Source organism: Sebastes fasciatus, chromosome 6, assembly GCF_043250625.1.
Source record: "Sebastes fasciatus isolate fSebFas1 chromosome 6, fSebFas1.pri, whole genome shotgun sequence".
Taxonomy (NCBI): domain Eukaryota; kingdom Metazoa; phylum Chordata; class Actinopteri; order Perciformes; family Sebastidae; genus Sebastes; species Sebastes fasciatus.
In genome coordinates this window covers 21,094,861-21,120,557 of record NC_133800.1, presented here as the reverse complement: position 1 = coordinate 21,120,557, position 25,697 = coordinate 21,094,861, and the positions used below count along the sequence as shown (strand labels likewise).

General features: G+C 40.6%; 2 protein-coding genes across 2 annotated transcripts; both read left to right on the top strand.

The window, feature by feature from the left end:
* Positions 1-272: 272 nt before the first annotated feature.
* On the top strand, positions 273-8,072 carry vps33a (VPS33A core subunit of CORVET and HOPS complexes). Its single transcript, XM_074638335.1, has 13 exons — positions 273-456; positions 661-726; positions 1,420-1,547; positions 1,658-1,844; positions 2,061-2,177; positions 2,314-2,488; positions 2,797-2,990; positions 3,748-3,874; positions 4,252-4,319; positions 4,494-4,631; positions 5,466-5,603; positions 5,700-5,868; positions 7,131-8,072. The coding sequence occupies exons 1-13, from the start codon at positions 355-357 to the stop codon at positions 7,322-7,324; spliced, it is 1,803 nt and encodes a 600-aa protein (XP_074494436.1). The 5' UTR covers positions 273-354; the 3' UTR covers positions 7,325-8,072.
* Positions 8,073-13,185: 5,113 nt separating this feature from the next.
* Positions 13,186-24,620, top strand: ppp2r2aa (protein phosphatase 2, regulatory subunit B, alpha a). The gene is made up of 10 exons (XM_074638333.1): positions 13,186-13,508; positions 14,427-14,510; positions 16,575-16,672; positions 16,949-17,114; positions 17,295-17,407; positions 18,193-18,370; positions 19,302-19,466; positions 19,904-20,073; positions 20,242-20,333; positions 20,686-24,620. The coding sequence occupies exons 1-10, from the start codon at positions 13,502-13,504 to the stop codon at positions 20,963-20,965; spliced, it is 1,353 nt and encodes a 450-aa protein (XP_074494434.1). The 5' UTR covers positions 13,186-13,501; the 3' UTR covers positions 20,966-24,620.
* Positions 24,621-25,697: the final 1,077 nt, after the last annotated feature.

The following is a 25,697-nucleotide window of genomic DNA, read 5'->3' as shown; positions in this document are numbered from 1 at the left end:
TGTGTGACTCTGTATAACCAGTGCCTCTTCTTGCAAGAATAAAATACAACAAAGACATTTCATCTGTTTGGGATCTTGATTTCAACGTTCATTAGGACTCATCTTGGAATACTGAAAGAATTTCCATTACAGATTAGAAAAATTTACAAATTCAGTGGTCAACCAATAATGCAAATCATCCCAGAAAGCATTAGCAAAAATAGTGCAAACTAACAGGGAGGAAGTGGAAGGATTGGGTTGTATTATGGGGTGGTGAACTATCTTGTTAATGTATCTTCTTTGGTCACGTGATTGAGTTTCAGAGCTGTGGTCACCTGATCTGTTGTGTTGTTAGCTGCTAGTTGATACAGAAACATGGCTGCACATCTGTCCTACGGTAGAGTTAATCTAAACATTTTGAGAGAAGCAGCACGAAAAGAGCTTCGGGAATTTTTGGACAAATGTGCGGGAAGCAAGGTAATAAAACACAAACACTAAAACATGTAAAACACGTGGCCGAAACAGCCACAGTTAGCTCTACAGACCCATGAATCTGACTGTTCAGCTAACTAGTCTCTGGGAGCTATATCACTGACAGCTCAGATTTCTACATATAGATGATTTTCTTTTTTACAAGTCTTGCTACTGATATGCATAACTTTATGTGCCCTTGCTCTTCAGGCCATAGTTTGGGATGAATATCTGACAGGACCTTTTGGACTGATAGCTCAGTACTCTCTACTGAAGGTAAGTACTTTTTCCTGTGCAGTTTTTGTATTTTAAAGGTCCCATATCGTGCTCATTTTCAGGTTCACACTTGTATTTTGTGTTTCTACTAGAACATGTTTACATGCTGTGATGTTAAAAAAAAAACTTTATTTTCCTCATACTGCCTGCCTGAATATGCCTGTATTTACCTTCTGTCTGAAACGCTCCGTTTTAGCGCATTTTGACGGAATTGCAACAGAATTGCATTGCTAGGCAACAGCTTGGGTCCATGTGTACTTCCTGTCAGCTGATGACATTCCCATACACTGCAATCAGGAATAAACTGGGACACATTGAGAATTTTTATGTTTAAAATTGTGTCAAAGGTCTAAATATTGTATATTTGTGACATCACGAATGGGCAGAAATCCTGACAGCTTGTTTCAAATGCAGAGTTTCTGAATACGGGCTGTGTGTATTTCCCTGTGGATTGAGTGTTTCAATACTTTCACAGTATTTATATAGGACTTAAGCCTGCTTTATAATTAAAAAAAAGCGTGATAATCTCACTTTTTTATAATATGGGACCTTTAAAGTAAACCTATAGACAAGGCCTAGATCATTTCTCAGATGTCAAAGACACAGTAATGTACCATATATTTAACATAGCTTAGATTTTTGTTAATCATAGATATCAAACACATGTTGTATGTTTATTACTGTGGTTTTCAGGAACATGAAGTGGAAAAGATGTTCACCCTCAAGAGTGGCAGGCTCCCCTCTGCTGACGTCAAAAATATCATCTTCTTTGTTCGTCCCAGACTGGAGCTCATGGACATCATTGCTGAGAATGTATTCAGGTCTGTTTATGTGTCTCATTTTCAAGCCCAACAGTTTAAACAGCGTTAAAGGTATTTTGCAAAGCTGTCCACAGTATTTAAAACTTTTATCCTGCATTGTGCGCCTTCAGTGAGGACAAGATGCATTCGTCTCGAGACTTCCACATTTTGTTCGTGCCTCGGCGGAGCTTGCTGTGTGAGCAGCGGCTGAAGGAGCAGGGTGTGTTGGCCTCTTTCACCAACATCGACGAGTACATCCTGGACCTGATCCCCTATGATGGCGACCTGCTCTCCATGGAGTATGAAAGTGCTTTCAGGGTGTGTGCATCCCAGATACATATCAACCACTCTGCTGCTCTATCTATGTGTTGTTTTGAAGTGAAGATTAGATTTCAAATCACCAACAGTTCAACCAATATAATGACATTATGATGCTTGTTCTAATTTGTATGATCTCTTGAATTAAAATGTTCATACTTCATCCAGGTTTATAGCTGTGGTGTATTTCTAACTGTCATGATGTGTCTCTTACAGGAGTGCTACTTAGAAAATGACCAAACAAGCCTTTACCACACAGCCAAAGGCCTCATGACCTTACAGGCGCTGTATGGCACCATTCCACAGATATACGGGAAAGGAGAATGTGCACGGGTGAGTGTGGTGCGAGGTGGAATCATTTTTATATGAAAACTGATGATCAGTAAACTGCTAACTGCACATGGACAGGCACAGCAGTAACCAGGTGAATGAGTTTGTTTGAGAAAGGGAATCCTCTGCTTGTTCTCAGCATGTTGCCAACATGATGCTGAGGATGAAGAGGGAGTTTGCCGGAAGTCAGAATCAGATCCTGCCCGTGTTCGATACTCTGCTCCTCCTGGACCGCAACGTTGACCTGCTCACCCCGCTGGCCACACAGCTCACCTACGAGGGTCTCATTGACGAGATCTATGGAATCACTAACGGTCAGAATAAACCTTTTTCACTCTTTCTCATTATGTGTGAATGTCAGTCTGATGTTAATGCACTGTTATTTTAATCTTAAGTTCTTATATTTGTGTGTTTCTTGAATGTTTGCTGTCATAGAGGAGTAAAGAAACCAGAAAATATTCACATTTAAGAAGCTGGAATCAGAGAATTTTGACTTTTTTTGTTTAACCTATTAATCAATTCTCAAACCAGCTGGTGATTCATTTAATAGTTGACAACTAATCGATTAATCGTTGCAGCTCTAATCGCCCTTCCTTGTTTTTTTTCTCCCTCTGATACACAGGTTATGTCAAGTTGCCTCCGGAGAAGTTTGCGCAGAAGAAGCAAGGCGAGGCGAGTAAAGATTTACCCACGGAGTCCAAGAAGTTACAGCTCAACTCGGCAGAGGAGCTGTATGCAGAAATACGGGACAAAAACTTCAACGCTGTCGGAGCGGCGCTCAGCAAGAAGGCCAAAATCATTTCGGCAGCCTTTGAGGTTGGTCTTGCCTCATCTTTGTTGCTCTAGCATATTTGCCTGCTCTAAAATGATAAAAGTGTAATGTTTGTTACAAGAAAAAAATGTATGTTGCAATGCCTGGTGCTTCCAGGGAGCTGCATTGGATCACCTCCAGACATCCCAGCTGATCTGATTGTAATCTCTATGGCATTTTACTACAAAGGTCATAACAGAAATCCATGATGTTAGGGAAGTGATGACGATCACCAAGAGATAAGATAAAGTACTAATTGTTCAAGCAGAATGCTCAACAAGGACAAACGTATTACCTTTCTCTCATCAGCTCAGAACTCCGGTATATTGACTGCAATACAAACTACATTAGTAGAGATTGTTGATAAGCAAACACGTGCACCATCAGAGGTGTTTCAATCCTGGAAAGCAGTGAGCATGAGCAGGCTGCTCATCGCTCCTGTAGACGCTTCCTATTAGAAATGTTTTCAGGAACATAATTTGTTGTGTGTGTATCGTCATGGTTTGGTCTGAAGGGAACTTAAACTAAAATAGTTTGTCTATTAATATAATTAGATAAAGGAACAACATCTTCCTAACCTTGTTTTTTGGTACACTTTAATTTAACCTGCTTTACATCTACTTCCATCTACTGATGTGCTGTATGAATGACTTTTTGTGGTAATAAAATTGGATTCCATCATTTAAATGTTGTTTTTCTGAGCTGCGGGATCAAACATGTTAACGGCTCGGCAAGTAAAGTGATATTTTTTTGTCTTTTCAGGAGCGCCATAATGCTAAAACCGTGGGAGAAATAAAGCAGTTTGTGTCTCAGTTGCCTCACATGCAAGCAGCTCGAAGCTCGCTGGCCAACCACACTTCTATAGCCGAGCTGATCAAGGACATCACCAGTGCGTAAATAACCCCTTTCTTTCCCTCTTAAACTACTTTTCATTTTATTCTGTTTGCATTTTGGCCTGATTCTCACACTGTATTTTCATAATGGCGAAATAAAGCCTAAAACCTACACACAATCTGTATTTTGAATTATCCACCAACTCAAATACTGTTTTTAGTGATCATTTAAATCACCCAAAATGACTTACAATGTTTTGGTTGTCTGGAACAGCGTCATAAAACCTACTTTTATCTTTTATTTCTCTTGGTTTTGAGGACTTTAGAATCCCACATTTCCCTGTTCTTACAGCATTGTATCTTTAAGGTGTCTTCTAGGTTTGTTAATACATATAATGTGATAAAAAAATCTAAATAATGTCTCTTGTTTCAGCATCCGAGGCCTTCTTTGATAATCTAACAGTGGAGCAGGAGTTTATGACTGGAGTCGACACAGACAAGGTATTGTTCGTCATTTATAAGGAGTCTCACATCCCTATGTACAGAGATGTACTGTGGTTTCATCACGTTTTACTACTGCCTTATTGCATTTGTTATTGTTGTTTTGTACCTGGTGCTGATTTTGAATGAGAATTGCTTCACTATAGTTCTGATGAATGTTATTTTTCTATCCAGGTGAACACATATATAGAAGACTGCATTGCCCAAAAGGATCCGCTGATCAAGATTCTGCGTCTGGTGTGTATGCAGTCAGTCTGCAACAACGGCCTCAAGCAGAAAGTGTTTGACTACTACAAGAGGGAGATTCTCCAGGTAAAGTCAGAGACACAAAGATGTGTTTTTGGTTGGTGGTGTCTTCGTTGTGCCCATAGAGACAGAGTGCAATGCGTCATATTCTCAAAACCACACCCACCAGAGGGGAAACAATTGGCAGATTTCAGCATGGCAGAGGATTATTTTAGCACCCTGTGTCTTCCAGGGGTGCAGTTGATAACTAAAATGATGATGATGATGATAAAGATGATGAAGTTAGCTCTTAGCAAGCTACTGTTAAGCTATGTGTTAGCAAGCTATTGTAGTTAGCTAAGGCACTTGCAAACATAATACTGCATAGCTTTCTGATTTATCCTCTTTCCACTATAACACAAGTTGCATACTGTCAAAATGCTTTAGCTTAACTTGCAGAAATTAACCTATAACCGACATTTGGACAAAATGCTTGCTGCATACTGAGTGTCAGGATCCCCTAGTTTTCCTCATTCATCCTGCTCATGCCTAATTTTTGTCTTCTTAAAGGCTCAGTTTTTGTGGTTCAGCAGCTTATAAAAACTCAATTCTGGGTTCTTTACCCTTTTGGTAGTTCATCTCACCACACAGTGGCTTTTAGGCATTTCTTTGCTGTTTGCTAGCAGACAGAATTGACAAGGAGGCACCTTCACGCAATACAAAGTCAATGGAGAGCGACGAGATGTTTTCCCCTCCGGTGTGGGCGGGACTTAAATGCATTCTGTCTCTATACTGTACATTCCTTCTGCACCAACAACAACAAAAATACAAAGGCTTTTTTCTTCCACTCAATTGTATTAAAAGAAACTTGTAGCTGACTGATTTTTTTTTTAATAATGCCTTTTTTTGTGTTTTGTGAAGACCTATGGTTATGAACACATACTAACCCTGAACAACCTAGAGAAGGCGGGTCTCTTGAAGCCACAGACAAACTCAAGGAATAACTACCCCACTATAAGAAAAACCCTCAAACTGTGGATGGAGGACGCCAATGAACAGGTGCAATATTTATTAAATGAAAAAGTAACTTAGAGGATTAAACCCACTTTTGAGGAGGACCTTGACTTCTCTGACTGTGTTTTTTGATTCCCTCAGAACCCCAACGACATCTCCTATGTGTACAGCGGCTACGCTCCACTCAGCATCCGACTGACCCAGGTCTTGGCCAGGCCCGGGTGGCGTAGCATCGAAGAGGTGCTGAAGATGCTTCCGGGCCCACACTTTGAGGAGAGACAACAGCTGCCTGCCGGGCTTCACAAGAAACGTAAGGGCCAATGAAAACCACTGTTTACCCTGCTGCTCGCTAAACAGAATAAACGTAAATGACCTCCTGCCTGCTGCGTGTAGATAAGACACAGGCTTTGTTTCTGTTGAGCCAAATGCTGAACAGCAGCAGATTGATGGGACAAAGCTGACAATACCACAGAGCCGCTGTCAGTGTCTGTGTTGAAGAGAAGGCTAGATAAAAAAACAAAACATGCTGTGCTTCATTTGTCAGTGCTTTCCGTCAGTTTTCATCCATCTTTTCATACTGGCAGTAGGAGGCGTTACACCGATGTGAATAATGAATTTCATTACACTCAATTTGAAATGTGCTAATTAGACCAGTGAGTTTGGGCATTAGACACTTGTTTCTACATGCCTGCCTTACATTGGATTTTAAAGGTGATAATAGAGGACTCTAATCTAGGGGGAGGGTGACGGATAAATGAGTGTTTTCACGTTTCAAAAATATTGAGCTTTAGCAGAATGGTCCTCTTTTGCATTCAGTTTTGTTAAAGTGAGCGATGGCAGAAGTTTGATGGATTTACCATGTCAGAGTGAAATAAAGGAAAAACAAAATTGCCATGCTCCCAATATCCCTTAATACGATGGCTGAGACCAACGAATTCAAAAGCCACAACGCAAATGCAAAAGCCGGATGTTAACAATGAAACAGGCTGACTCTTATTACCGGTGAACGATTATTAGGTCCGTTGGAGATGAGTCAGGCCTGCGCAGAATCGATCACCGGCGATGCATTTCGGTTAGATTTGTGTCTGACTTGATCCCAACTTGCTCTGACGTCATGCACACACTGGGTAATGATAACCTCACAACATCGAGGCGGCCCTAGTTTTTAGAGCCATGCGCCGCAGATGCTCTCCACCGACTGCAAGAGCCAGGGCATGATGGGAAACTTTTGGCTGTCGTCTGATCATAGACTTGATTGGCTCTTAGTTTTGACCCCAAACACCCGGTTTTGTTGAAAATCGTCAGAGCAAGTCGGACACAAATCTAACTAGCATGCATTGTGCGGTGATCGCCGGTGATCGATTCTGCGCAGGCCTGGTTCATCTCAAACGAGTCTAAGAACAGTAATAAGAGTCGGCCCATTTCTTGTCACCATCCTTTGTTGCACACTTCCAGCTTTTGTATTTGCGTTGTCGCTTTTCATTCGTTCAACACTTCTCGGACGCCGTTGCTTTTTAGTTAATTTATCTATGACATTTTGTTTGAGACACGCATCTCCTTTTACTTTTACAGGTCAGCAAGGGGAGAACCGAACAACGCTGGTGTTCTTCCTCGGTGGAGTGTCGTATGCAGAAATAGCCGCTCTTCGTTTCCTCTCTCAAATGGAAGACAGCGGGATGGAGTATATTATAGCCACCACAAAACTCCTTAACGGCACTACTTGGGTCAAATCCCTCATGGACCGGCCTGAATCCCAGACCTCCTGAGTCACCTGCACGTACACCTGGCCACATCAAACACCCCATCAATCCATCCATCAGAAAACCTCAGCTGCTGTTTTTTTTTTATGTCCATATCGGTGAACTGCAGGTGTTTCATTGATGTCTGTGCAACAACAGGCTCTTTAAAGGTGCCCCGTGGAGTTTTCTTTTCTTCATTCGATGTTACTGACCTGAGCCCCGACGAACATGTTGAATGCATCTCCTTCTTCATAACATTTGCAAAGCTGATTGATAGAATATTTTAAATTGTTCATTGTTATATCCGTGTTTTCTTGCTTGTCTCTGCTGGTGCTTTATTTGTCCAGTACCATCACCAACTGCAGATCAGTGGAATAGAGTGAAGCCTGCAGCAGGAATGCGTATCACGTCACCTGCGGCCTCATGCATGCACGTGACACAAACAAAACGTTGACCCACTTGTAAAAATTGTGCTCCATAGTGCTTATAGTGGTCATAACCACCACAGGGTACCTATTTCCAGTCCTTGATTTGCACCCAGACAATATAATATAAAGCTGGTTTAATACCTCTGTTTATCCCTTTGTCCTCTGGCTACATATTGCATCACTGAGGTCATTGCTCTACTGTGGAGCTACTGTAAATATGTATGTATGATTAAAATCTGTGGGATGTTTGAGATGAAGACGCACTTCTTCAGGTTTTTTTTAAGGCTTTTGCAGGCAGCTTTCTGTGGCTTTTGTTGGGTTAAAAATAAAGTCTTAACTAACTGAAATTCTTCTTGAATTACTTGAAGCCATTTTGCTTATTGTTTACTAGATAATTTTTCGGAAAGACGAAGCTGATCGTGATCAGGGAGAGCAGATGAAAGGCAGGGATGGGGAGTGTATCCGTCATCAGCGGTCCAGCTCTCTGAAGGAGCAATTAGCGCAGTAACAGGCCTCCCGATCAGCCGATAATGGCCCTGTGCTGTCTGGAGAGCTCAGCCCACGGCAGCCCGTGATTTGACAGCGCAGGATGCTGATTGAATTAGGAGGCCATTTGCTCCATGTTCCGGTAGAGGGTTACTGTGCTACAGGAGGGTGTTTGATCTCTGATGCGGTCAATACCGTCTCCGTGCCTTACACTATGAACATAGGGGAGACCTGCTGACAGCACTCAGATATGTTTGGTGAACTGTTCTTGGGTAAATATATGTCAATTTCCATGTTGATTGGCTACAAGATTTGGAAACTGCTTTGATTCAATGAATTAGAAAATACTTAATTCTGTGAATTTTTTGCTTGATGGCCAAAATCTTACAACTACAATGTGTTTGTTTGAGGAGCAGGTGCACTGAAGACTTAAACTCCCATTAGATCAATCCCAGGGGATTCAGATCTGTGATCAGTTATTGCTTTTGGCTCCTCCTCTGCTGTAAGGGGTTGAAACGCTCAAGGCAGAAACACACCAACTTGGACTTCAGGGCTGGAAGCACAGGAGCCCACTTTATGATCAGCTCCTGCTCAAACAACACCAAGGTACGATTGGTTTAAGTTTCTTTTACTATATACATTTTGTTTTTACTATATAAATATCTTGAGCTTGTTTGTCATTCATTCATTCATTGATGTTTTAGTTTAGTTTAAGTCTGTTAAACCTTTACCAAGAAAAGATATGAACACATTTTTAATAAAACTGACTAAATTGTATTAAAATAGCATTAATAATAACATTAACATTAATAATATCAGCATGATTGTATTGAATATGATGATATTTACTCTGACTCCAACATGGTTCACACATGAGCTTGGCTATAACTTCTTTAGCCCGAGGAATATATAATCTATAATATTTAATATTGTATATTATTCAATGTTACTCAGCAAGCTGCATGTCCTTCAGCTTCAGCATGTCTCCCTAAAAACTACCTGAAGACAGTTTAAGACATCATGGATGCTGATGTTCAATAATCTACTGTATTGTTTGTGACTGTACACAAACAAAGCAGATCAATACTGAACCTCTTAGTGCAATTTACAGATAAATTATTAATAGTGGTTTGTGACTCTGCAGCCTCCTCAGCTTCTACAATACTAGAAAAAAGTCAATTTGCACCTCTAAAATAAATAAACTTGAACACTTATTAATACATAAAGCACTAAAATTAAAGTATTTGCATGGAAACAAAAACATACATGTCATTTATTTTTATGTTGTCTTTTTGTCTTATTTCATTGAATTACTGAAAGTATTCATACTGTCAGTGTTGTTATGTGCAATGTATGTTTTAATGAACTTTAAGATGGGCCACAGTGGTGGACATTATCTATCTGAAATGTGACAAAACGTGTGTGTTTGCAGAATGGGTCGAGGTGAGAACCTGGGACACCTGGCTCAACCTGGTCGCAGGCAGAAGACACAGCAGCAGGAGCCTCTGGACGTGGACCCCTTGTTCATCCGCTTCCTCCGGACATTCAAGGAAGTCCTCAAATTTGTCCTCTTCAGCTACACGGTGCTGTTTGGTGCTTTGCTCCTCGCCAGATGGACCACTTACTTTATGGTGGGAAAGTAAAAAAAGAAACTGTTGAAATATGAGCCTGTTCTCGGACTCTGAGCTCATTAATGAAGTTGATCAGGCAGACCTTCTCTGGATTTGTGGTCTATGCACTTCCTATAAATTATTAATGCTGGAGTGATCATTATTGCTTCCTAATTTGATTCACACTCTGCAGTAGTGCTCATGGCTTATGTGCTTTTTTTTTAATAATCCAAACAGGATTTGTAGGCATATAGAGCAACTCTACAGTGAAACTTAGACAAGCCAATTTGCATCAAATGTGTCTGTTTACAGTGCTTAAATGTGCAATCTAGAACCTGTGATATCTGCGGAGTTGCAAAATGACCACAGTCAAGCTGTATAAAACATGTCTGTATGGCCTACAAAAACAGTATTGTGTATTCTTGATTGATAAGCTTGAAATTTGTGTTTTTCCTTTGGAAGCACATATAGAATTTGACAAAAATGTTAATGTAAATAAGGAATATAAGCGGTGGCAATGTCATCTGTTAAAGTGACTAATTTGTCGTGAATGAATTGGCGAAACAAAGCTGTCCCTTCTGATGGGATCTTGTGTGTGTCTGCTGGATCACCAGACGGGCCCCAGGCTCCCAGAGGGCCTGAAGGTTTACTCTATGGAAATTCATTCATGGTAATTTCACAAATTGCATTTTTTTTGGCAATATTGTATGCACCACAAAAGCACAATATAACAGAAATGATTTGGGCCTTAAGGAAACACCTGCATCTTATCTTGATGCCCTGTCTTGAAGAGTTAAAATCTACTTTTAAGGCCTTTATTATTTCATTTGATATTGTGTTTATGGTGTATATTCTTAAATACTTTGGTGATTAGTCAAATGATCAAAAACTGGGTTGCCCCTGCAGTTTAGGGGTTAAGATAACGACCATGCCATAAAATCCCCAGTTTGTTGCATCCATCTCTCTACCTTGTTTCCTGTTATCGCTCTGCTGGCACGATCTTATTACAGGCATAAAATGCCAAAAATAATTATTAATAATACACACATAATGGACAAAGAGTGGGATTGGGAGAGGGGTGTGTCAATAGACCTTCTTCATGGACACGGAAGACATTTTGACATGTCATAGTGGGAAAAGCACAGGTGTAAATTAAATGAATTATAGCTGAATTCAGTGATGGACTCAGGCTGTCTGATTCGCAGGAACGAGAGGTCACCAGCTGTATGCGGTGGGGCACCAGCTCACAGAAAGTTTTATAGCATGTAGGGCAGCCTATCATGTTTTCCCAATTTTAAGGGCCAGTCTAGAGGGCACTTCATCGCAATTTTTCTACAGAAAGGGCACCCTAGAGGGGACCTTATCATGTTTTATTTACCATGGGGGGATCCAAAGGGCACATTTGCTGTGGTTTGTTGACATGATGTCACCAAGGACATCTATGAGCCTCACTGAGGCAGCATTTTCAGAGTGGCATCCTCCAAAACGGATGTCCAGCAGCTGCAAAGAAACTGCAGCAGATCCTGAGCTCAGTGGCAGTAGTTGCAGGAGGCATCGGAAGTCCTCGGTTTTTGGGGTGTTTTACTGGTGCAAACATTAAATTTGATGTTTTAAAAAAGGGAAAAAGTCCAGAGTGCTCGGAAGTTCAAATCAGTGCGATGATGGCGCTCTTTTGTGGGGTACACAAAGGTTAAAAAAGGGGGGGAGTCCAAGGCACTCTTCTGGCAAAAAATATAAAAAGCCTTTATTCAATTGGCTATTTCATGATGAAATGCTAAAAACAATGCTGGTACATGTAAGATTGGGTAACAATCCACACGTAGCGGCACAAACAGCCTTCTTCAGGGTGTAACCCTCAGCACACAGCTTTCCCTTTTGTGAGTACACAGACAATTGATGATTGCAAACACCTGAGCAAGAGGCCAATAAACTCTCAGGTGACAAGTGCAAAATGTGGTCACTAGATGGCTCTACAGGATGTCAAGAAAGCAGAGAAAATAATGAAAATAAAATAAGAAACCATAAATATACAGATAATAAGACAGAAAGAAGTAAATAAGTAATAATATATAACCATTTATGGCAACAGTACCAGACCATTTGATGTTTTAATGTGTCAGGAGCAGCACCACAAAAAATATATTATACATATTATGAATTATATTTGAATTATATTTAGTTGCCACTTGAATTTAATCTTTTAAAATGTGAAGAAAACTGTTAAAACTGAATATAGTGCAGGTCAACAGCTGTGATACACAACTATTTAAAAAAAGTGAATATAATGCAGAAGAGACTGTTAAAAATGAGTATAGTGCATTATTATCTGTCCTGCAGACCGTCTTCCTTTCCTATTTAGTTGCCACTTGAATTTAATCTTTTAAATGTTAAAAGAAAGTTTTCTAAATTAAACACTTTTGTTGTGTGTGTGTCTGTGTTAGTGATGTGTAGATCGCGAACGAGCCGGTTCTTTGAGCCGGCTCTTTTAAGTGAACGATAAGAGCCGGCTCCCAGCCGAGAGACTTTTTTTTTTTTCAATTTATTCAAGGCAGAATGATAAGATGATATTCTCCGCGCCACGGGTACTCCATGCACTGACTGTGACTGAATGTTGTGTTAATGACGTCCGTGCGACCAATCAGGTGACGACAGACAAGGATCATACGATCAAGCAGGGAGGAGCGGGGTGCACGGCGCGCTGACGGTCTACAGGTACAGAGCAGGAGGAGAGGAGGAGAGGAGGAGAGGAGGAGAGGAGGAGAGGAGGAGAGGAGGAAGAGGAGTGCGGTGCGCGAATAGCAAATAAGATGAGTGACAGTTGGAAACGAAGCAGCATGTAAAATTATGGTATTCTGGAAATTATAAGGTTTAGTATAATTACATTTAATAATTTAAGTGATATATGCGCACACATACTAATCATAGGTCAAAACAGCTCTAAATTTGGCTGAATTATAAAAAGGCAGAAGTGGTAAAACGAAGAGTCGTTTGGGAGCCGGAAGAGCCGGCTCTTCTTTGGTGAGCTGAGCCAAATGATCTGGCTCACTAAAAAGAGCCTGAATTCCCATCACTAATGTGTGTGTGCGTGAAACCCCAAACTAACCCTGTGTGCGCGGGGTTCGTTCGATTTCATTCACTGAACCAATCCACACGGGCGGGGATTTAGACATTACAGGGGTTTTCTACAAAAAAAACAACTTTTATTTGAAAATTAAACGCGCATTAAATCAATGAACCAATGTGGTATCCGGTGAACAGGAAAAAAAAACAGGTCGCTGACAAATCAGGAGATTAACATGTCCTGGTGCAGCCCCACTCACCGCCTCGCTGTCTGATTGCCTGCTGGCTGAAACACCGCCCGCGTTGCGCCATTTTGAAACGCTGGGGAGAGGCAGAGGCGAGGGAAATCTCAAAGTAGAGTGCAAAGTCTAAAAAAAATCACTACTGAGGAATTATACTTCATTTGCTTTCAACTTGTTTTCGTGCTGTTTATATCACCTGGAGCCAGCTGCTTGTGTTCGGTCTTCTGGAGGTACTACCAAGCAAGCACTCCTCTCCTCTCTGGTTGATTCCTCCACACTGCTGCTGCTCCTCTTCGGTCAGAACCAGACCCGGGTCAGACCTACTCCAGTCCAGTCCAGGGTCCACTACAGAGACACCCTCTGTCTGAGCAGCTCACCATGGCAGGTAAACTACACAGCAAAGCCTGCCAGAGAGTCTGCGGGTTATAGTTATTATGATTCATCTGCTAATAGCCTCAGATGATGGCTCTTGTTGTGGTTAGCAGGCCATAGTTGCCAAGATGCTCGCTTTACACTGTGAAAGTGAGAGTTTATCTTCATTAAACATGCTTAAACTATTACCTGTGCTGTAGGAACATGTTAAGCCACATACATTATGTAATAAGTAGGAAGTAGAGTGAGGCCTTGTTCTCTTAATACTGTTTTCTGTGCTAAGTTAGCTCCATGCTAACGCGTGTAAAGTTGTCTTTAGTCAAGTCACATTTATTTCTATAGCACGTTTAAAACAACATGAGCTGACCAAAGTGCTCTACAGACATAGTGCAGAATAAAAACAGGTCAACAGTGCAGACAAACAACAAAATCACACACATCCACACAGAAACCAAGATAAAATCCATGAGTAACAGACTAATAATGAGCATTATATAAGGCCAATTAGTTAGTCATCACAATTCAAGTACATTCAAAAGCTTAAGAAAAGAGGTGGGTCTTGATTGTGCATGCTTTTTTTGATGTTTAGGTTTTTAATGCTACACTTTTGTGTGTTTGAGATTTCATGCCATGTTTTATATGTGTGATATGTGCTATTTTAGAGCATTAAGCCTGTTTGCACTGAAGTAAAAGTCAAGTCACATTTATTTATATAGCACATTTAAAACAACATGAGCTGACCAAAGTGCTCTACAGACATAGTGCAGGATTAAAACAGACACAGACAGAGACCAAGGTAAAATCCATGAGTAAAAGACTGTTATAATGAGCATTATATAAAAGGCCAATTAGTTAGTCATCACAATTCAAGTACATTCAAAAGCCAAAAAAACAGATGGTGTTTTAATGTTGGTGTTTGTGTTGTGTTCAGGAGCCGGTGGTGGTGGTGGGAACAGTGATGTGCAGTGGTGCTTTTCCCAAGTCAAAGGAGCCATAGATGATGATGTTGCTGAAGGTAAGTAGTCCATGTGGTGAACAATTGCTAACCTTTGCTGTCTTGATTGTGCACGCTTGTTTTGTTATGTTACACCTTTGTGTTTTGAGATTTCATGCCATGTTCTATATGAGGGATTGCTATTTAAGAGCATTAAAGGTCCCATATTATGCTCATTTTAAGGGTGAAGGGGGCAAAGGCCCTGTCACCCTTACTCACCAGCCTAGACCTGGGTACAACCAGTAGAGCCAAGTCAGAGGACATCAGGTTACGCGGTGGCACATAGGGTGTAAGGAGCTCAGGGATGTAGCTTGGTGCCAAACCATGCAGAGCTTTAAAAGTTAATAATACAATCTTAAAATCAAATTCTAAATTTGACAGGCAATGTTAGCTTTAATCCTACACTTTTGTGTTTGAGACTTCATGCCATGTTCTAAGAGTGATTGCTAATTTTAGAGCATTAGCCTGTTTGCACTGAAGTAAAAAGGCTCATTGGTGTGGTACATAGTTAGCTGATAGTCCAGTAGGAGAGTAGACAGACTGGTAAAACGTGCAAGATTCATCTGTGTTTTGCTGCAAAATGTCAGCAGTCACTACTTCTGCAATTCCCCCAGAGTGCATTTGTCCAGTGTGTGTAATGTAATGTTTGCATGCTTAGGAGTGAAATGCATATCAGAATTGAAGAGTGTCAGGTTTTTATCTCTGCAGGACAAGAGTATTTCCTTGACAAGTAGGAAGTTATTGAAGCAGTGTGAGCAATCAGTCTGCTTTGGTTCAACTTCAAATGTGTTTCACAGTGTGCAATAAACTCCTACTTTCAGAGGGTCTGATGAGCCAAAATACAACCGTTCCCCCTTAGCTCCATCACCATCCAGCCATGCACATGGTCTTATATTATATGAGACTAATACTGCAAGCCCAGTATAATGGAGGTGAAAGGCATTTTATTTGTGGTGCACAAAGCATCACAAAATGACATGAAATGGAAACCTTGACAGCAAAGTGTGTTTCCAGAAACACTGTCTTGGTTGCTTAGAATAATCCACATTCATTCAGATGTCATTGCACTACTTTAAACCAAATAGTAGTTCCCACTAGAAACCACGGATGACGATGATGTCCGTGATTATCCTGACTAACCGGAAATTTTTTTCTTGAAAGACGCTTTGCTGTTGCAGAAACCACAAGGGATACATGAGAAAGTCTTTTTGTGATTATGGTGAACTGACCCTTGCAGTGTTATGGATAACATTAACACAGCTAGAGGATAATTAACGCAAATAAAGTACAACACATTCAAGCCCATGGATTAGGTGATCTTATATATACTGTAGGTTTTGCTTCCTATATGAGCAGAAAAAAGAGGTGGATTGTAACCGCCCCTTTTCCCACTGTCCAAAACATGTTTATACAGTACATGACGAACTTATTTGCGTGTTAAGGACTACAGAGTTGTTTACAGTAAGCTTTGCCTGAGAACAAGTATAAATGTGATCCTCTCCTTGTGTCAATACATAGCAGCGGTAAGCAGGCTAAAAACTCAATAATGTAGTTGCAGCTCTGTCACTCTCCCCTCTTCTGCATTATATCAGAGTTTGTATGGAGTCAGGTCGTATCAGGCACTTTGTGTGCTGTGTTAAGAGAGGAACAACACCACAGTCTATATTAAGGATTGTACTAGCTCAGAATAGTGCCAGGACAGACTGTAAACAGGGATTGATTGTTGTAGGATCTGATGAGAATGCTTCTCTTTGAAATGCTGCAAATTGCAAAGTTAACCCTCCAAAGAGTGTTCGGTGGACTTTTAAATCCATTGCACAGTGTAGTGTGTGTGTATATACATGTATACGTCACTGCTCTGTTGTGTTTTCACCACGGTTCACATGGTTTTCAAGAATTCTGTGCATCATTGAGAAGAAAATGAACCGTGAAACCAGGAAAGCCGTGCATCTCAGTGCAAAAACATTTTGGCATTGAACACACTTCAAATTTACACAACAGGCTCCCTACTACAGTAGCAAATTATACTCATGCACTAAGTTAAAAGCAATTCATGATGTTCTAATTTCTCTACCTTCTTGACAGCTGACATCATATCTACTGTTGAGTTCAACCACTCTGGGGAGCTACTAGCCACTGGGGACAAGGGGGGTCGTGTTGTCATCTTTCAGCAGGAGCCAGAGGTACGTTTTGGTGACTCATGACCAAACTAAATGTATATAAACAAACAGTGCAATCTTTGTTTTTCACATTTGATAAATTCATAACTTGGTCAAGCTGGTTGTACATTTTATTGAATTCAGAATTTAAGCCGATGATACCATTTGAAATGCAAAATAAACACTGTGGTTTCTGATCATTTGTGAGCTGAAATGCTGACTGTTGCTCTCAGTATAGGTCTATTTCTCACATAATGATACTTGAATTTAACTCTAATTCTGCGGCCTGTCATCGTTTAGAGTAAGAACCAGCCGCAGTGCAGGGGAGAGTACAATGTTTACAGCACCTTCCAGAGCCATGAGCCCGAGTTTGACTACCTGAAAAGCCTTGAGATCGAGGAGAAGATCAACAAGATCCGATGGTTGCCTCAGAAGAACGCAGCACAGTTCCTTCTGTCTACAAATGGTTAGTAAAGCAGACTGATTCACCGTAGTAAGTTGGTGATATTTAGTTATTATAAACCAAAACCTCTCCATCTGTCTTCTCGGAGACACTATTTGGCAGCAAGTAATCTAAATTTACAGTTTCTTTTTGTTACTGAAGGTGAGTTTTTCATGATGATAATCTGCTCTCTCTCATCGGCAGACAAAACCATAAAGCTGTGGAAAATTAGTGAGCGTGACAAGAGACCAGAGGGCTACAACTTGAAGGAAGAAGATGGCCGATACAGAGATCTCAATACTGTCACAACACTACGGGTGTGTAGAAATTGCTTTATCACTGTCCCAATAATGTTGATCATGTATGTATTGTGTTATTAATTGTTATTATTAATCGTGTTTTTATATGCCGTAGTTGACTGTACTATTTGCATTGTAAATTGTGCCTTTAGTTGAAGTGTATCTACCATTGAGACCAATTGTGTTGCACTATTAAAAGCTTATTAAATTAAATTTGAATTAGTTGAAACGAAGGTAGAGCACTGTAGAATTCCTTCACTGTCTGTGAGTTGTCAGTTGCTTTTGATTCATGCAGACATATTGACATGTCTTACCAGCAAAAGCGCAGGTGTATCTAATAACATCCATTACTGCACTGCAGCAATTAATGTTTTTAATGACACCTGTGTTTGACAAGTGAAAATGTCTGCTCTGGAAAAGGTCAATTCAGCTGAAGTTTCACTCCACTCCGTCACGTGCATCCTCCAGTTTGGGTCACACTGATCTATTTTATTGAATAGTTTCCAAAAATAGACTCAGTTTAACAGACTAGCCTGCTACACTGACGCTAGACTTACTTTCCTTTTGTGTCAGTATTGGTGAAACTTGTGTTTAACCCATCACACTACCAGCACAATCTCAAAATGGGCAAATGTAGAATATTTTTAGAGTTATCCGGCAACCAGTTTGGGACATTTTTTGTGCCTGTTGGGGGAAAATCCTTTTAAAAATCATAAAAATGTGATGTATAAAATAGAGGACAACATGATTACCACACATTTTCCCTCAAATTAAAGTGATGCTAACCCCGCTCCTCTCCTCAGGTACCAGTATTCAGGCCCATGGACTTGATGGTGGAAGCCAGCCCTAGACGGGTGTTTGCGAATGCTCACACCTACCATATCAACTCCATCTCAGTCAACAGTGATTGTGAGACGTACCTGTCTGCAGATGACCTGCGCATCAACCTGTGGAATCTGGAGATCACCGATCGCAGCTTCAGTATCCTTTTGGTCTTTTAATTCCATGCAGCCATCATCTGTAGGTCTTGACATAATTCCTCAAAGTTAGCTGGAATTACCTCTCCAGTGGAAGAAAGGCGTGGCATTACAGGAATACTAACTGTACTGGGAAACCTAGACAAATATCCCCCACGTGTTTCGAGAAAAAAGTGTCAACCCTGTGGTCAATTTTAACCGTACGTTTGCAGGGGTTTACTTTTTTTTCTGTATATGCACAGTGTGAAATAATGAATGTTATGTCCTGGTTAGATTAGTTCTTTCCTTCGAGGTAGCTCTGACTCACTGTCAGATTATAATCCCCCGCATGCATCTTGTTCCCCTGCCCACCACGCATCAGTCAAAATTGGACGCAGTCAGACTGTGCATCACTCAGTCCCTGTAACATCACTGAAACCCACTGCATCATTTTCTGTTCCATGATAAGTCAGTAAATTAATCAATTCTATTCATTATACAGGCCATACAAACAATGATTCTTGTGGCTCTGTACTGATGTATTAAAAAGAGTATACCAGCATACCAGACATTAGTACAAATTTAATTGGTGTCTACTACAGTCATATTTGATTCGACCACTAGATGTCCCCAAAGTAAGGATTTTTCAACTTCTACACAGAGAAGCTACAACATATGGTAGTCTACATTTTAAAATGTCAAATTTGTACATTTGATGCCAAAGTAGTTTCAGTGTTTTATTCCTGAACCATGTCAACCTCTACAAAAATCTGTATTTGCTGACCCATAGCCATGCAAAACCTTTTGGGCCACTAGGAAGATAACAATGGCAGGCTATGTTTGTACTAGTTATATGATAAAAAACAACATTTTCTTTCATTTTATTTCTTAAGGATTTCCTTTTAAGTTGTGTAAATGTCTGTTTTGCCCTTTTGACCTTAACCGCACTTCTTCAGATATTGTTGACATTAAGCCAGCCAATATGGAGGAGTTGACGGAGGTGATCACAGCGGCGGAGTTCCACCCCAACCAATGCAACACTTTTGTCTACAGCAGCAGCAAGGGCACCATCCGCTTGTGTGACATGAGGGCGTCAGCGCTGTGCGACAACCACGCCAAACGTAAGCCAGTTTCATTCATGCTGTGCCTGCAGGGGGAGCGGTTCAGTTCTGAAGTGTGCCTCTGGTATGCCTAAGGAAACTGGATGATAGACAATAGAACTAGAGTAGGTTACTGAAGTAAATTTCCGTGTGCTTGCTTTAGTAGGAAGATGGTGCTTTAAAGCAGATCAAGAGCCTGAAAATCCCTGATTGACCAGTTTCAATAAGTCCGGGGCATTCTACATTTAGAGGAAGTAGGCTTGTAGAAACATGATGTGTATGCTGATATGTTTGCACAGACAGAACACGAGTGCTTCCCTACAGTGACCACACTATTAAAACTGAGTTGTATATGTTTCTGCTTTAAATTGTGTGTGTATAAAATTGTAGCCCGTCATTGCAATTAACAACAGTCAGGCAGGGTATACTAATGACATGCATCCTTTTCTTTTTTTTAGAGTTTGAAGAGCCGGAGGATCCAAACAATCGTTCCTTCTTTTCTGAAATCATCTCATCCATCTCTGATGTGAAGTTCAGCCACAGCGGACGCTACATGATGACCCGCGACTACCTGTCCGTCAAAATCTGGGATCTCAACATGGAGTCCCGGCCAGTAGAGACGTATCAGGTCTGTGATCGTTGCCAAGTAATGTTGGAACATCAGTTTCCTTTTTGCAGATTGTAAGGCCTGATATTTATGCGGAAGTCATACACAAAATATTCAGGTGTCTTGCAATGTTATTTTCACTCATGCCCAACTGTTGACTACAACACTTCATCTCTTCCTTTTTAACAGGTGCATGAATATCTCAGGAGTAAATTGTGTTCACTCTATGAGAACGACTGCATCTTCGACAAGTTCGAGTGCTGTTGGAATGGGAACGACAGGTGAGTGTCTAGTCTGTTATGTATATTATATCGGGGTCAAAAATGCCTTTTGGACAACGGTTATTACTCTGGTAGATGTCACCATTGTGAAAGCAAAATTTGCATTTGAGAAAGTGAAAGTCATCATTTTAATATGCATGAAAATGCTTTATTCTGACCCTTATTTGAGGTAACTGAGCTGGCCAACTACTGGCCTTATCGATTACTGTGGTTATCTGCTCAGTGCAGAGCATAAGGCTGCACATGATTTGGTTTGGGTGGCAGAGGGGTGCTCTGCATATGCTCCTGGTAGTGGATTAAGTGGTTTATAATGTGGTTTACTATCACTCACTCACACCTTGTTTCCCCGCAGCGTTGTGATGACCGGTTCCTACAACAACTTCTTCAGGATGTTCGACAGAGGCTATCGGCAGGACGTGACCCTAGAGGCGTCGCGGGAGAACAGCAAGCCGCGGTCGGTCCTGAAACCTCGCAAAGTAAGCACGGGTGGGAAGCGCAAAAAGGATGAGATCAGTGTAGACAGTCTGGACTTTAACAAGAAGATCCTCCACACTGCCTGGCATCCTCTGGACAACATCATAGCCGTGGCCACCACCAACAATCTGTACATATTCCAGGAAAAACTGAACTAGCGTTTGTTGAACCACTCAGAATCCCAGTTTCCGCTTCAGCCCCACTGCTCTGATACACAAACAGTATCTGTCTATGGCTAAGTCCCCAAGTCTTGATATGATCTGCCCTCGGTGACTTTAGTATTGAATGTGACAAGACTTACTCTGTCAACAACAAACAGTGGCATTAACACAGTACATCCAAGCAGGCCATCACATGGATATTTTCCATGTGTGTGATGAATATAAACATGCAGGGTTTGTAGATCTGAGTCCAGAATTTGGGATTTAGTTTCATGGATTTTCTCCATTAGGAGCCCTCTGATGACTAAGCTACTCCACTACATCCCAAACCAAAGGGAAAATGTGTTCAATACACGTTTGACTAGTTTGTTTCATTATTCTTTTGTGCCATTGTGACATGATTCATTTGTATGTCATAGCTACCACTTGTTAAGATTTTGTCTCTACCATGTTTTATTAGTTTGAATAGGAAATTATTTCTACTGTTTCTACGTCTTTCTGTCACCAAGTTCCTTTTCGTGCTGGCCTGAGACACCACTCATACAAGCTGTCAACACTTCATATTTGCCCCCAAGTATTTGTCAAGTTGCCAAGTTCACCCACCACTTCTTTTCCTATTGTACAGTATGGTTATGCTGTTAAAGGACTATTCTCGTGTTTTATCATGTTTGAGCGCATTCTCTACGAATAGCGTATAATTTACATTACTGCTAACCTTTGTCCACAGTGTACCAGTATTTATTAGATGGTTTACATTCATTTCTCTACAGTATGAAAGTCAACTAATTGAAACTGTATTCCATCACAGTGAACTTGCTGTCTTTGATTAAGCCAAAATAATTGTTCGTTGATAACATACTGTAACACCTCACACGAAAAGCCGGTTCAAATCTGCCTTTTTTAATGCAGGAAACAATGAAATGAATCCATGTTTCTTCTGGAATAGAGTTTCCGATACAATAGCTTGTAAATGCATTGGTTTTAAAATCAGACTAAATGTTCACTGAAATTCATCTCAAGCAAGTTTCAAGCCTGTAAGTTGGTTTTCATTGTGTATTGAAAAGGCTACCTTTAGGAAAATGGTTAGCAGTAATGTATATATAATTAATGGCCAAAAACATAAACACCAGTGTAGTCATTTTAACATGGTCACAGGAACTGCGTGCACACACACACAATCGTCAGGTATTGTGGTTTCGGGAGTTGAATGAGGGCTAATCATGCCAAAGTATCCAGTCCTATACACTAAAGTTATATTCATTTAAAGCTGTCTTGTAGACAAGGTGTGGTTATGTGTGGACCGCCATGTAAAGCTCAGGACGAAAGCTTGTATAGGTGGAAGGGGCATAATGGCGTGATGTAGCCTAATTCTCTCGTGGTCAGTGGCACCAAAATTGAGCGCCGCTGCCAGCTCTCCCCACAAAGCCTGTCGTGTTGTTGCCGAGTGATTGATCGCTTTAATCTCTGGATCTAGTTTCTGTTTTTTTTTTATGATGTTTTGTACTGTACCTGATGATAAAAGAAGAATAATCACTATAGCTGATTTATTTTTGTATAAATTAAGGCAATAGGATTACAGTCTGATCACTGTAGTTTCTTTAGCTGTCTATCTCGGACTGATTGTAGATGGAGGGTCTCCTGATCCGGTGACCTTTTTGTCATGACTTTGGGACATTTTGTTCATACTGGCGGGTATTTCTTTAAAAGCTAGAGACTTTTTTGTGACAGCAAGGGGAGTGTGATGCTCACATTGGATGTCCAAAGAAAAGTACTTTCAGGTGTCAGTACCTCTGTAGTCGTAAGCACTATAACAGTTTTTTTTGTTTTTTTTATTTGGCTGACTAACTGACTGAACTTATTTGGATGATTCAGAGTTAAGAGTTAATTTTAATCTTTAACGTTATGTTTTTTTTGTGCCATGGTTTTTTGTTCATGAATCATTTTTGCTCGCTGTGAAAGAATAGGCCCCTTGTGGGTCTAAATGGGAAAGACATTTTAATCAACATGTAATGTTAAAACTGTTAAATCCAGTTCTCTCTAAAAGCTAGTCAAGTCCGTTGACTAGGCAGAGTTACTGATTTTAAATTATTGTATGAAATGTCTTCTCTCTCTCTTGTGATGCAGGAGAATACAGACTTGATTATTGAAAAAGGAGAATTTGTGAAGCACTTGGTTTGCAGATTGATTGTTGTACAGAAGCGGTCATTAATGACTGTATTGAACATGGGGGGGGTAAAAAAATACTTTAAAAAAAATGAACTCGGCTGTTTCTCTGCTACACTTTCGTTTGCTCACACGCTGCCAATTCTCTTCTGGAGCAACCAGGCTGATTATAGCACAGTTTTCCACTTCATTAAAATGACATTTTGATGACAGATTAAGCCATTGAATCACTGGTCCACTGGATCATATTTATGTAAGTTAATGTGTCACTCCTACCACCAAAATAACCACCCATCTTCACACGGTGGTGTTAAGCTACTGTTGAGTGTCGCTCTCTCAGGGCCTCTGGGTAATGTCTTCTTCTAATGAGACACTTTGCTAATCTCTCTTTTTTTAAATTTTGCAACCTTTTTTGGAAGAAAAAAAAAAAAATTCTTTCGTGTCTGATGCAAGGTTGTGTGAGGGTCATTCAAGTTATTTGCCTCTTCATATGTATGAACCTGTATAACGTGGCACCTTTGTCCCATTCCACGGTCAAGGATGATCCAATCAACCGGAGAGTTGTCCATTCAAAATATGAGATCAGTGTTATCATATTGTCCTGTCATTCATTAAAAGAAAACATTTACTCACTCACTCTCTGTTACTCTAAACCTGCTGGAAGATGTGAGAAATGTTTGAAAATACAAAAAAAATCTGTATAAAAATGATATTAGACAGAGGTCGTCATCGCAAACTGTAAGTGTGTCGGAGCATTATTGAAACAACAGTCACTGACATTCATAAAAAATAAACAACTAACCAATAATCTTCACTTTCCCCTCATATTGTCTTCATAGCTATCGTTCACGGCTATGGTTTAAACCACAAAGACGTTGAGAACCCTAATGCCTTTCTTATAGCATTAAGAAGAAATAAGATAATCAAGTATGTTTCTTGAACTTTCTGGCGTGCCAGACAGGAGACTGCTCAGGGGAATTTACCGCTGCTCTGTGATCAAAACCTTGTACCTTCAAAAGAAAAGAAAAAAATAAATAAGCAGCTTTTCAGGACTTTTATTAAAAACTGCCTTATTTACAGGTAGATCATATACACCTTTTTGAAATTCAAGTTGCTCTAATGGTTTTTGAACATGAGCCTTGGGTGCAGCAAAACTCGCTCTACATACAAAGATCATGAAATCTCAAGGAAACGGCCTAAATTGGAGTTCTTAGGTTTTTCCACTTGAAGCAGCATTATATATACATGTCTAATGTATCACAGGAGTTAAAACAAAATGCACTTTTTATTTTTGTGAATTTCATTAATTTGTATGTTTTTGTTAATTTCTTTTCAAGGGGCTCTTGAATAACGATTGTAAGAGAGTTTTGGGGGAGGGGGGGGGGGGAGACTACAAATGGTTCATTGTACAGCTATGTTTGTCTTTGTCAAATGGAATAAAGTACAATTTAGATGAAAAGTAATAAAGAAACCTGAATTCTGAATAAAATGACCAAACTGCTTCATGGTTTGTGTGTGGAAGTGAATGTGCTGTAAATGTGAAATGGTCACATCAATAGAGCCTTGATCAGGATGATTTGTTATTGTATTTTGTGTTTTGCATTATGAAACTAAGCCAAACACAGTTTTTAAATCCCAAAAAATTATTTCAAAACATGGCTAGGCTTATTTTAGGCCCATTTCATCACCGAGTTCCTGCAGACAAAATATTTTCAAATCCCTGCAGTGGTGCCAGACAGTGCTGCTCTTACTCAAATGATTGTCTGAAAATGTATTTACTCTGATCACGATGACTTCCATCCAATTCATAATACACTAACAAGACCCTTTAATGGAACTGAAGAAGGGGTGATGTATACTAGACCCATCATCTACAAATCTACAGGAAACACTACTAATGGAAATGCCTGCCTCCCAACATTAAAGGGACTGTTTGTAAGAATCAGAAATGCTTGTTAACGGCGACACCTGTGGTCGTTAAGTCAACGAAAGTCCGCGTCGGGCTCACGCTTGTGCTCGCTCTAAATAGACATGAACGAGCATCGCTCAAAACAGTGAGGCGACACACGTCAGCTAAAACCACAATATCACTCCATATTTCACCTGCTTGGCAGTAATGTTAGCTGACCAGACGAAGGTCTCTCCATGAATCACTGCTGGTCCTAGTGTTGGCTTTTCCTGCTTCAGCCTCCTGACCGCAGTCGGAGGGAACAGAGGAGACACCGGCACCTGGTCGGAGACGATAACGTTTCTCGCTGTGGAGCCCTGTCACTTCACAAGACACGGAAAACCTCTGTTGGTCTGGAGGAGCTGCAGCATTTATTTTTGCACAAACGTCCACTGTACATTCACTAGATATTCTCAGAGCTAAACTAAGTCTTCTGCAGTGTGTAGTGTGCGCGCATGCACGTGAGGTGGAGTGAGCTGAGTGAAGGCAGGCAGGCAGAGGAGCAGAGCACAGCAGTGACTGGAGACCAAGACTACGGTCTCCCCCACGTACTCCGACCGCGACCAACACTGTTTTGCAAGACGGGCTTCACTAGATATAACTTTGGTGTTTCTGTGT

Bases quoted from the DNA above. Each gene is read 5' to 3' on its own strand.
- vps33a (XM_074638335.1), top strand. From the start codon at position 355: ATGGCTGCACATCTGTCCTACGGTAGAGTTAATCTAAACATTTTGAGA. The intron at 457-660 runs GTAATAAAACAC...CTTGCTCTTCAG, and splicing joins ACAAATGTGCGGGAAGCAAG to GCCATAGTTTGGGATGAATA. The intron at 2,991-3,747 runs GTTGGTCTTGCC...TTGTCTTTTCAG, and splicing joins TCATTTCGGCAGCCTTTGAG to GAGCGCCATAATGCTAAAAC.
- ppp2r2aa (XM_074638333.1), top strand. The intron at 16,673-16,948 runs GTACGTTTTGGT...GTCATCGTTTAG, and splicing joins TCTTTCAGCAGGAGCCAGAG to AGTAAGAACCAGCCGCAGTG. The intron at 17,115-17,294 runs GTTAGTAAAGCA...TCTCATCGGCAG, and splicing joins GTTCCTTCTGTCTACAAATG to ACAAAACCATAAAGCTGTGG.